Source organism: Pygocentrus nattereri, chromosome 6 (genome assembly GCF_015220715.1).
Source record: "Pygocentrus nattereri isolate fPygNat1 chromosome 6, fPygNat1.pri, whole genome shotgun sequence".
Classification (NCBI taxonomy): Eukaryota; Metazoa; Chordata; class Actinopteri; order Characiformes; family Serrasalmidae; genus Pygocentrus; species Pygocentrus nattereri.
In genome coordinates, this window is record NC_051216.1 from 32,431,754 (window position 1) to 32,444,580 (window position 12,827).

General features: G+C 39.3%; 1 protein-coding gene across 5 annotated transcripts in view; it reads right to left on the reverse strand.

Moving 5' to 3' along the window:
- The window catches only part of dcaf6 (ddb1 and cul4 associated factor 6), a 50,945-nt gene that overhangs the window by 12,001 nt on the left and 26,117 nt on the right, over window positions 1–12,827 (reverse strand). For 4 of the 5 annotated variants that reach the window (XM_017695222.2, XM_017695225.2, XM_017695223.2 and 1 more), the window contains exons 10-12: window positions 12,251–12,622; window positions 5,584–5,763; window positions 1,594–1,653 (exon numbers count right to left, since the gene is read on the reverse strand). In XM_017695222.2, coding sequence (XP_017550711.1) covers window positions 1,594–1,653; window positions 5,584–5,763; window positions 12,251–12,622 — 612 coding nt within the window. The remainder of the gene's footprint in view (window positions 1–1,593; window positions 1,654–5,583; window positions 5,764–12,250; window positions 12,623–12,827) is intronic. The other variant, XM_017695226.2, reaches the window with a different exon arrangement.

The window sequence follows — 12,827 nt, forward strand, 5'->3', positions numbered from 1 at the left end:
ACAGCCATGCACAAACGCTGGTGGTAGAATGGGTCGTATCAAAGAGCTCAGCAACCTTCAATAATGGCAATGTCAGTTCACCAAATTTCTGCCCTTCTAGAGCTGTCCTGAGTGTACGTAGTTATTGTGAACAATATACTGTACACTGAGCCTATATGTATGTATGTATGTATGTATTTATATATATATATATATATATATATATATATATATATATATATATATATATATATATATATATATATATATGTACATACATGCTTGACAAATAATAATTCCAGAGTGAATATTGTAATGAGTGTGGCTGACTTTAAAGAAAAGTGTTTTTTTTTTACCAGAATTACCACCATTGTACCATTTCAACATTATATATGAAAACTACAAATGAAGACACACGTGGGTTCACCAGTCATATGGGATCATAAATAAATAAATAATAAATCAAAATGCTTAATATGCATTGTGGATATCATAACCCCTGGCTCCTATTACTACCATTATAAACCACTACTATTTCACATCAAGCCACTCTGAATGACTTATTCAACCATTTACATCCCAATGGTAGAATTATGCAGAAATTTATTTGTAAAAAAAATGTTGGAACAGATAATAGAACAGACTAGTGGTACAATATTCATGCTTATTTATAATAATAACAATAATAATAATTTTATTTATATAGCACTTTTCATGCTTTACAGACAAAACATATTTAACACCTTATTGGTACCCTTTCCAGTTTTATTGCAAAAGTAAGCTGCTCAATTTTAAAAACATAAGGAAATCTGCTTCAAGATGTGAAAAGGGGTACTGGGATATGCAGTATTTTTGCACTACGGCAGTAGTAACACAGCATATGCACACTGCAAACTGTGAAGAGTCAGCAAGCGACACGTGGAAAGGGAAGTGCAAGCAAGAGTTACTTCTAATGTAAAGACATTTAACCACAACACAGCAAGTTAACAGGGGAAACTTTCTTTGAACATCTCTGAAGGGTTAAGGGTACACTGATCAGAAGGCCTGATCAAGAACGATGCTCATCGGTGTTAAAAAAGTATGCTGGTTGGTCAGAAAGTATATTCTTACATGTCTTTTTCTGTTAATTGCTACATAAAGTGTGACAGAACGAAATAAACTAAGCAAAGAAACACTACTTTTTGATATGGGAAAGCAAAGGTTGCAAAGGGAAAGTACTTGGCACAGAGAATAAAAAAGAGCCACAAGAGTCTTTGCCTTCTTTGAGTTTGGTCCCCTGGGTGAAGGGCAAGAACACTGTCCACCAATCTGAATAAACATAATCAAAGTTAAGGAACTTTTAATATGTCAGCTGGATGATGAGATCAGTCCACAGCCTCCAAAACAGGCCACAAAAGAACAGATACTATCTTCTGAGAAGCATTTGAATTTGAAAGCAGGAAAGCTTCTGCAGCTGAAAGCACGTTCTTGCTCTGAAGGACTTGTGGACAGGGTCGCGCATGCAGAGCAACATGGCAGAGCCTATTACAGTTGCAACACTGACAAAAAGACAATGTGAAAGGAGGGAGGGGTAGGAAAGAGAGAAAAATGGAGAAAGGAGAAGAAATGACGCACCCTGCTCCTCATCCAGAGTCATGGATCCGAGCTGTTTGTTTACCACAGACGAGGGTGAATCTGGAACACAAAAAAAGAAGTGCTGAACAAACAAACAAAAAGAAAATGGAACGAGCAAAGAAAGGGCACACTGAGGTCTAGACACTACCGTCACACAGCAATCACACTGCAATGCAGGCAGCTTCCAACAACAAGAAAGGCGTGCCAAGCATAAAAACAATGCGCTCAATAGCAAATAGGCCCTAACATCTATGTACATTTTTGATTAAGTACTAAAGGTGTCCACCGACTAAGCTTTGTCAGGCTTGAGAGTTTGTCACTTCATGATGTGCAAGAAAGACTTCAGAAGATTTCAAAATACATGTAATATGTGGTTCTAAAAGACCACATGCTTTCATATTTTAGGATTAAAATGATCAAATGTTGGGAAATAGCAAGGCAATCAGCAAGACAAACATCTAAACAATGCCTATATATTACTCACGATAATATTATGCCTTCTATCATGTAATGAAGCACAGATTTTAAAAAGATAAGTGAATAATTATCCTATTCTGTGAAACTGTCAAAAATGAACATTACTGATCTAAAATACTGACTATTTTTTAAATTACACAATATTTTGAATACATACTCAAATAATACTGCACTGCAAGTAGCCCTAAAGTAACACAAACATCTTTTTAATTAGCAGCTGGCAAAAAACTAAGCATACAGCCATGCAGTCTCCATAAACAAACATTGGTGGTAGAATGGGTCGTACAAAAGAGCTCAGCAACCTTCAATGATGGCAATGTCAGTTCACCAAATTTCTGCTCTGCTAGAGCTGTCCCGAGTGCAAGTAGTTATTGTGAAACAGCTATGTGTAGAGTAAAAAGTAAACGCCACAGTCTCAGAGCAAGATCACAGAGTGCTGAAGCATGTGTTGCGCAAGAATCACATGTCCTTGGCATCAACACTCATTATCACCAAGTTCCAAACTGACTCTTGAAAGAACATCAGCACAAGAACGATAATGGATTGACTTTCCTGTTCCTGACAATGTTCCTGTGCACAAAGTGAGATCCATAAAGAAATGATTTGCCATGGTGTGGAACGACTTGGCTGTTTAGAAGGGACCTGACCTGAACCCCACCCAACACCTTTGGAATGAACTGGAACATCAACTCTGAGCCAGGCCTGATCACCATCAGTGTCTTGACCAGGCCTGATCACCATCAGTGTCTTGACCAGGCTTAATCACCATGAGTGTCTTGACCAGGCTTAATCACCATGAGTGTCTTGACCAGGCTTAATCACCATCAGTGTCCTGAGCTCACTAATGCGCTTGTTGTTGAATAAGAGGAAATACCCACAACCATGTTCCCAAATCTTGTGGAAATCCTTTCCAAAAGAGTGGAGGCAGCTATAGCAGCAAAGGGTGGGGGTGAGGGTGGGGGTGAAGGGGCTCCATGTTAATGCCCATGCTTTTGTCCATGTCCAACAAGCACATATGAATGTGTAGAGGTATCCACATACTTTTGGTCATGTAATGTATTCTTGCACCAACATTCGCATCTTTTCCAGAGAGATACATTCACTAACCATTACAAAGAACTTTTTAATGCTCATTCCAACCATGCCTCTCCCTTGATTTACATTGCTTATAAATGATAACTGAAGCTCACTTAACCGAACTATAAAATTCTTCTTGTAGCACCTCCTCTTGTAATTAAGTAGACCAAATCAGATTAATATCTTCTTGACCTATTGCAACTTTACACACCACGCCACTTTTTGTTGAGATAATTTGCTCTGATGTTAGAAGCTTAGTATAACTTTAGGTTTTAAGTTCTACAACTACATTTCAAGACATTCATGCAATGCATCAGTGGGTTCTGAAATCAAGCAAATATTTGAAGCCATAAACTTGTGAGGTATGTGAAAAATATCTCAGGCTCAGATCAGCTTAGCTGGGTTACAAATTTGTAACACAAAAAAAACCTAAGTGAAGGAGCGCATTGGGGGATCACATAAAAACATTCAGGCCTATTCAAAAAAGCTGGCCCTCTTCACAGCTGGCTTCAGCCTACATACTGTCTGGGTTATGCGATCATTAGCGGACGTGGGTGCGTACAGGCATGAATGGGTCTCAGAGACACATTGTGATCTGATCATTTACACCACATAGAAGTAGAAGTAGTCAGGGACAAATATGACCAAATTACCATTTGTAGTGTGCTAAAAAGCTCCCCAATAGTACCCCGGCTGCAACGAAGGACTGCCTAAACAACTGCATCATTCTATCATCTGGTGTGAGGCACTTTTTCATTTGTTAATAACTGCTTTATTTGTTAATAACTGCTGCGTAGGCAGTCCAAGTGAGCTAAACATTTGTAACAGTTTGTATAATGGACAACAAATGTCATGAGAGACTGATATAGTAATTGTGCATGCACTGCAAAAGTGTCTCGTCAGATGTACTTAAAAAAATTCCTGAAGTAACAAGCAATTAAACTAGTTTTATTTAACTCAAAAATACTTGAAATATGAAAGAATATTTCATTCAAAGTATTTATTTAGGTTGAATAAAACTAGTTAACTTACTTGTTACCACAAGTAATTTTTTTAAGTAGATCTGATGAGCCACTTTTCACAGTGTGGTACCATTCTTTCGGTCACAAAATCCCACCATGTGGTCACTGTAGATGCATTCGAGAGACTCACGGAAATCAAGTGTAAACGGCTATAAGTTTTGCTGTCCACTCTGATAGATCCGAGAGTGATCTAACTGCAAGTGAACAGCAAAGTGTGAACAGGGCTTTAGCTCAAGCGTTCCCAAATCCTAGTCCTGGCTACCCCGTGCTCTGCATTTTTGTGCTTTCCCTACTCTACACATCTGACCCAAACAAACAAGAAGCTTGTTAATTAGTTAATGAGCTGAATCAGGTGTGCTACCTAGAACACAAATACGCATAGTGTGGAGTCACCAGGACTGGGATTGGGAACTCCTGCTTTAGAGACTTTCAAATGAACCTGTGACCAGAGTTGCAATAAACGTCTCTGTGATTAGTGTATTGTTAATGAATCAATTAACTGTTCTGATATAATATCATATATTGGTGATTGCTGTAATGGCTTTAGATGGTGTGTGCGCAGTGCATATATGTATGTGAAAACAGTGCTTGGTGCGTGGGGATAGAGAAAGTGCTCCAAAACTTCCCAGCAGGGCAGCAAACCAGAGCCATGGGAGGAGACCAAGCAGAGTAGGGAGGAGTTAGGCATAGGGCTGTCACGATTGCTTAGTTAAACCAGATTACTCAATTTTCATACAAATCATCAATGGAAAATTACTTTCTCAATGATTAATTAAAAAAATTTCAGTGATAATCAAGGTAACGACTTTATTTGTGAATATTCTCCACAAAGGGGAGCCATCAGGACTTGCTTTTGTGTGCGTCATTCAAGTGGATGAAATCCACAATGGTAGTCAAAAAATTCCATAGGGACTGCGAGTGCAGCAGTGCGTACACGCAGGTATACTGCATATACTCATCTCCAAGGACCTACATTTACTGTACACCCACTTACAAATTGCAAGAAATGCATCTATATCTGATTTTCTTTTTCATTCTGATTTGGCTGCAAGATGCTTGTTCAACTATGAATTGTATTACAGGCATGCTCCTATGTGTTGTGATGTTTCCTGAAAGCACTGCTTTTTAAAACTGTGTTTACTGCATTTGACATTTCTATATAATAGCATAGATGGCTACCATGTGTTCAAGATTTTTTAAATCTTTTTCAAAACAAAGTATTTTGAAAAGTTTGAAAGGCCCTGCACATTTTTTTATCGTTGGGTTAATGTAAAACAAAATTAACTGATCTCTGAAACTCATTATCAAAATAACTTCTAGATTACTAATATAATCAATAGTGACAGCCCAAGTTAGATGGAGAGAGGCTGGAGCAGGGCAGGGCTCGTGGTTGATAGTGATTGTGAAGGGTAACCTGCTGGGGGGCTGGTGTCTGCAGCAGGCCCCTGGGCTGGGCTTTCTGAGCTGGAGGCCCCTGAGGCTCTGGAGGTTCGAGAGGCCGACCGCTGACCCTGCCCAGGGGGGTCGGCCAAGAGGAGCAGCCTCTGTAAACGCCTACACACTAAACTTACCGGTAGCCTATGGGGGCCATATTCTGACAGGAGAGCAGAGAGAGAAAGAAGAGGGCATATGAAGGGTGGGAAAGAATTGGATGGATAGAAAACAAAAGCAAAAACATACACAAGAGGATATGGTGACCAATAAAATGCAACAAAAAAAAAATTTAAAACTTAAATGAAATCAATAAAAAAATAAAGATAGAGACACCGCCACCTTGAAGATGTCATACAAATTGCACAAAACAATTACCCAATCATGCACTTTCTTTGCATCCCTGATTGGCTAAATCTCTTCAACATACACAAGAACAGATAACAGCATGTACATAATTATAGATACTGTCACACATTCCAGTGATAATGCCATGCAACAGAGAAAACAATATAATAATACAATACACTCCAAAAACAATATACAACCCCAATTCCAATGAAGTTGGGACATTGTGTAAAACAGAATACAATGATTTGCAAATCCTTTTCAACCTATATTCAATTGAATACACTACAAAGACAAGATATTTAATGTTTAAACAGATAAACTTTATTGTTTTTTGCAAATATTTACTCATTTTAAATTTGATGCCTGTAACACATTCCAAAGAATTTTGGACAGGGGCATGTTTACCACTGTGTTACATCACCTTTCCTTTTAATAACACTCAGTAAGCGTTTGGGAACTGAGGACACTAATTGTTGAAGCTTTGTAGGTGGAATTCTTTCCATTCTTGCTTGATGTACAACTTCAGTTGCTCAACAGTCCGGGGTCTCCGTTGTTGTATTTTGCGCTTCATAATGCGCCACACATTTTCAATGGGAGACAGGTCAGGACTGCAGGCAGGCCAGTCTAGTACCCGCACTCTTTTACTATGAAGCCACGCTGTTGTAACACGTGCAGAACGTGGCTTGGCTTAAAATAAGCTGGGATGTCCCTGAAAAAGACGTTGCTTAGATGGCAGCATATGTTGCTCCAAACCCTGTATGTACTTTTCAGCATTAATGGTGCCTTCACAGATGTGTCAGTTACCCATGCCATGGGCACTAACACACCCCCAGACCATCAGGAGATGCTGGCTTTTGAACTTTGCACTCATAACAATCCGGACAGTCCTTTTCCTCTTTGGCCTGGAGGACACAAAGTCCATGATTTCCAAAAACAATTTGAAATGTGGACTCGTCAGACCACAGGACACTTTTCCACTTTGCGTCAGTCCATCTCAGATGAGCTCGGGCGCAGAGAAGCCGGCGGCGTGTCTGGGTGGTGTTGATATATGGCTTTCATATATCGACTTTGCATGGCAGAGTTTTAACTTGCACTTGTAGATGGAGCGACGAACTGTGTTCACTGACAGTGGTTTTCTGAAGTGTTCCTGAGCCCATGTGGTAATATCCGTTACAGAATGATGCCTGTTTTTAATGCAGTGCTGCCTGAGGGATCGAAGGTCACGGGCATTCAATGTTGGTTTTCTGCCCTGCCGCTTACTTGCAGATATTTCTCCAGATTCTCTGAATCTTTTGATGATATTATGGACTGTAGATGATGAAATCCCTAAATTCCTTGTAATTGCACATTGAGAAACGCTGTTCTTAAACTGTTGGACTATTTGCTCACACAGTTGTTCACAAAGTGGTGAACCTCGCCCCATCCTTGCTTGTGAACGACTGAGCCTTTCAGGGACGCTCCCTTTATCCCTGATCATGACATGTTTCCGATTAACCTGTTCACCTATGGAATGTTCCAAACAGGTGTTTTTTGAGCATTCTTCAACTTTCCCAGTCTTTTGTTGCCCCTGTCCCAACTTCTTTGGATCGTGTTGCAGACATCGAATTCAAAATGAGTGAATGTTTGGAAAAAACAATAAAGTTTATCCATTTGAACATTAAATATATTGTCTTTGTGGTGTATTCAATTGAATAAAGGTTGAAAAGGATGTGCAAATCATCATATTCTGTTTTTACACAACGTCCCAACTTCATTGGAATTGGGGTTGTAATTAAAAAGCTTCTTCATCTTCTCCTCATCCTGCTCAATACCCATTTCACTAATTATCAGAAATACACATTCTATTATGAGCTGGGTATTGTCAAAATACTCAGCTGGATAAGTGTTATTATTCAATACATCACGATGAATCATGACATAGCAACTGGATCATGACACTTAGCATTCAACATGAATTCTGCACTAATAGTATTAGCCATGGTGAATGTGCAGCAAACAGAAACCAGGACTTAAAGGCTTTTAGGGATACATTGATAAAGATACTGGTAAAGTATAAGCCCAATAACATGCTTATTCATTCGTACTTATAAAAATGCACCAATATTAACATCCAATAACACTTGATTTGTGACATAAGTCCTGTGTACACTGCTGTGTTAACAAACGACTTAAGCTGTGAACAAGGACAAGGATGTGCACACACAGCAAAGTGTTGCTGATGCCGTGGCAGTTGAACACAATGTTGTTGGTCACTTTAATCATTCTGCCTTGGCAAATTCCCACCAACACTGTGTCATTTTAGCTCATTTAAACTCACACTATCACAGCCACTTGCCCAAAACTAACAGAGACACAGAGGCTTACAAAACGTAGGTGAAAAAGCTGACATTGGTGGAACTGAAGTCCATATATACCGACTTTACTCTATTATACGGTGTAATCACAATTTTTTATACTGTCTTTGAGAAATAGCCCATAGAGCGATCATATCGTCCAACTGTGTACATCACCAGCTGCTTTAAGTTTCAGCACACAGTGAGGTAACCCAGTTTCTCAGCGTGTTTGCTCAAGACAGCATGTCAATCGGACAGGGTGTATTTTGTGCTGTGTGAGCATATAAATAAAGGCTTTGTCCGTACACAATGGTCTACTCTTATGTAGAGCGTTCACCACAGAACAAGATTTAAAAAAAAAAAAAAAAAAAAAATCACAAACTGTGCGTTGGCTTTAGAGCATATTCAACTACAGCTTAAACAGCCAAACAAAAGATATGAACAACATGTAAAAGTACACATGAGCTCATCAAATTAGCCTTGAATATGACTCCTGCTGTCACTGTGCTACAAAGACTGTTGTTGAAACAGACAATGAGGATCAAAACTATTAAACATACTTTATTTACAGCTTTACAGAAGCACAGTTCTGATGTGGAACAAAACCTGTTCCATGTGGAACAAAACCTGTTCTCCACTGCAGTGCTACTCAATCCAAGGTAACACATGTCAGCCTAGTTAGCTAATGCACTTTGTTGAAAATTAGATCATTAAAATCTAGCAAATTTTAAATAAACACTGCATTACATTTACAGCTACTTAAATCTAAGTAGGTTACTTAGTATGGTACCAGAATCGGTATTAGCAAGTAAAAAAAAACAGTCTGAAAAAATTTGCAGCATCTCTACAAATTTTGATATTTTGAGTATCTTCAGGAACTCATGAACAGATATCCAGTTAACTAATAACTGCACAGAAGGAAAAATGAAAACAAATGGATTTTGGCTGAAATTAATGTAGCGTGGTTACCTTTTTACATGACCGCATACACTGGAGATCAAAATTAGAGAACAACACACAATTTCCTAAATGTCAAGGTCACTATGTAATCCTATGTGAATTATCCTAACAGGAGTTAAACAGCAGTATTTCAAACATAGTTCATGAGTTGCATACATTGTAAGGCACAGTATAAAAAACTTAAATGAGGTATTTGAAAAAGAACACTGATCAAAATTAGAGAACACTTTCAGACACCTGCAAGTTGGTGGTGTTAATATGGCACCTGGTGCTAATTTCCTTAATTATCTGAGAAACCCTATTTAACTGGCAGCCCAACTTTCCAGTTTTCACTGACTTTGCAAGATGGAAAGCCGTTCCAAAGTGACTGAAACCCTCCGTCAGCAGGTTGTCAAGATGAAGGTCAAAGGGGTGACCCTATCAGCCATAGCAAGAGAAGTTGGTCGTTCCAAGTCTGTAATTTCCAGAATACTGCATCTTTCCAACACCACAAACTCATTCAAGTCTCCCAAGAAGGCTGGTCGTCCACGAAAGACAAATGCGAGAGAGGACAGGATAATGCAGAGAATCTCCATGGGCAATCGGTTCAACACTGCAGCTGGAATTGCTCGCCAGTTCAGCACTGAACAGGGTAAGGATCTATCTCGTCATACAGTGTCTCGACATTTAAGAGCATTTGGACTGACAGCCCACTCTGCAGTGACCAAACCTCTCATTAGCAGAAAGAATCAAAAGGCTAGATTAACCTTTGCTGTGGAGCATGTTGTGTGGACAGAGGAAACATGGTCCAGAGTTCAATTTAGTGATGAAAGCAAGTTTAATTTATTTGGGTCTGATGGGAAACATTATGTTTGTCGAAAAACTGGGGAAAGACTGAACCCGAAGTGTGTAAAGAAGTCAGTGAAAGGTGGAGGAGGAAATGTCATGGTTTGGGGAATGTTTTCAGCAGCAGGAGTTGGGCCTCTCATACAGCTACACGGCAAAGTGAATGCAAGTGTGTATCAGAACCTTCAACAACACGTGGTTCCTTCCTTGCGTTTGTCACTCAATCAGCCAGCATTTTTCATGCATGACAATGCCCCCTGTCACACAGCAAAACAGGTAAAGCAGTTCCTTGAAATTGAAAACATTGAAACAATGAAATGGGCAGCTCACAGTCCTGATCTAAACCCAATAGAAAACCTCTGGAAAATCCTTGGTGACAAAGTTATGGCCAAGAAACCCACTACAGTCACTGAACTGTGGTAGAAACTGCAAGAAGAGTGGACCAAAAATCACACCAGAGCAGTGTGAGAGACTAGTGATGTCCTGTGGCCACAGATGTGCTGAAGTCATTCAAAGCAAAGGCCTGTACACCTCCTACTGACTGGTGACTGATGTAACCTTCAGAAAATTTAATTGTAATCTTTCTCTGTGCTACAGTCATTGCTGTTCTCTAACTTTGATCGTGTTTTTTGCAAAATAAAGATTTTTTTGTTGAAGTACTTTGGTTATTTTGTTAAACGCTGTTCTATTGGCATGGTATACCCCTAACAAAAAATCCTTCAAATGTTGACCAATGATGATTGCATTATTTCTGAAAAAATCAAGTGTTCTTGAATTGTTCTGTGATTTTGATCTCCAGTGTAGGTGCTGCACAAAATTTGTGCATATATATATATATCATATCAGAAATAAATATCAAAATGTGTGCCATTATTAAAAAATAATCGGTAGGTTTTTGTGTCACATAACAGAGGCTAAACCAAAACTACAGCAAACCAGTACATCACTGGACGCTGATGAAAACTTGTCATCTTCTACAGGTTTTTTCTCTTCAGCGGACATTGTGCCAATAAGATAGTTTGTCAGAGACATATATTTAAACTGTTTCTGGGTCCAACATCAACGTAACCTGTTTAGTGACAAAAAACGTGCTATATCTGTCTCAGTCATGTCATTAACAATGCGTTCTTGGTGACATGTTTAAGTTAAGCTTCTCACCTGTCAGAGTAGCAAAGTATAACATAACATACTCACTAATATGAAAAACCCTCATGATTTACAGTTCTTAAAGACACAAAATTAGGATTTCACCAAAGGGTTTGTTTGTATACATTCTCCACCTTCCAGCAATGAAACATAAATACTCAAAAAGTGATTTCAGTATTTGAATTCTGGCACCTCTAACGCTTAACTGATTACTCGATTACCTATGCACATCACTAGAGGCTACAGAACAGGACTAAAGAAAAGGGCTGGTGCAGCTACAGACAGAGCTCCACAGATTATACAGGTGGAATTAGGTGTGTGTCTGCTTGACTGAGTTAAAATCCTGCAGCCACACTAACTGTTTGTGGATAAGACTAGTGACCTCTGATACAGAAGAAATCTAATAATATTTACTCACAGTTCATGGTTCCTGCCATCTACAAGCATCATGTGCTTTGTTCATGTTATACTGCACCAATGAATATGAATATAGACAAATATAAACATAGATGGAAAGGTTCAAAGTACTGATGCAAAATTATGAAAAATAGAAATGTGATATGGCAATGTGATCCTGCATCAATGCAAATCTGCTCTATTACCAGGATTTGGCCCACATTAAAGTGAGGTTATTAAAGAGAAGTCTAAAACATCAGACTTTGCTTTTGATATGATTATGTACAACGAATAATAATAACTAAATAAATTAAAACCAGAAAGTGGGGAAGAAGCAATTATAGATTTAAAATTTAAGAATCAAGTTCCTGCAGACAGTTCAAGGCTTAGAAGAATGTGGGAACTCAAAAGCTCATAATGGAAGGGTAAATCAAGGATGTAATGTTTCTGCAGAATTATGCACATGGTACAAAGTTGGTGTTCAAAAGACACCATGCTTGTGTCATGTTTATGCGATCACCTGTATTTGTATACTGGAGAGTGTAACCTTTGGTGTGTCCTCAACATACTTCACCATGTACACTCTACATCATAAAGTGACATGCACCATCAATATACTGCAAATCATGGCATTCTTACCAGACAAGACAGGCTCTGTAGAGGGTGTGGGCGTGGCCGAGCCAGTGGGTGTGACCTCAGTCTGGCTCTTCTGCTCTGAGTCTGGAGAGGAGAGGAGAGAAGAGGAAGAAGCTGTGCTCTCCATAGAGGTAGAGCTGGAAGAAGGTGGGGCTGTCACAGTGGAGGAGGAACCTGAGGAGGAGGAGGATGATGATACGGATTTAGGAAGGGGCTCTGCTGAAGCTGAGGCTGAGGCTGAGGCTGCATTTGAGGCAGGTACGGTAGAAGCATCAGGGATGTCAGGCTCTACATCCATAGGACCTTCGGCTCCTGCGGGCTCCTGAGATGTGCTCTCTGAGGCTGCGGCTGACTCCCCAGGCTGATCTGCAGTACCTTTAGGGGAATAGACATTACACTGTTTTTAACTCTTACTCTTCCATAAAGCCACTTTGCTTTGTATAAAAAGAATGGTGGTGCTGAGGAATATGACCAAAAAGTTTATCGACAGTTTTTACAGCTAGTTAGGTAGTAAGAATGCAACAATACAATGTACCTTACAATGTCATTCAAGAAGAGTCTCTCAACTCAACATTCACAG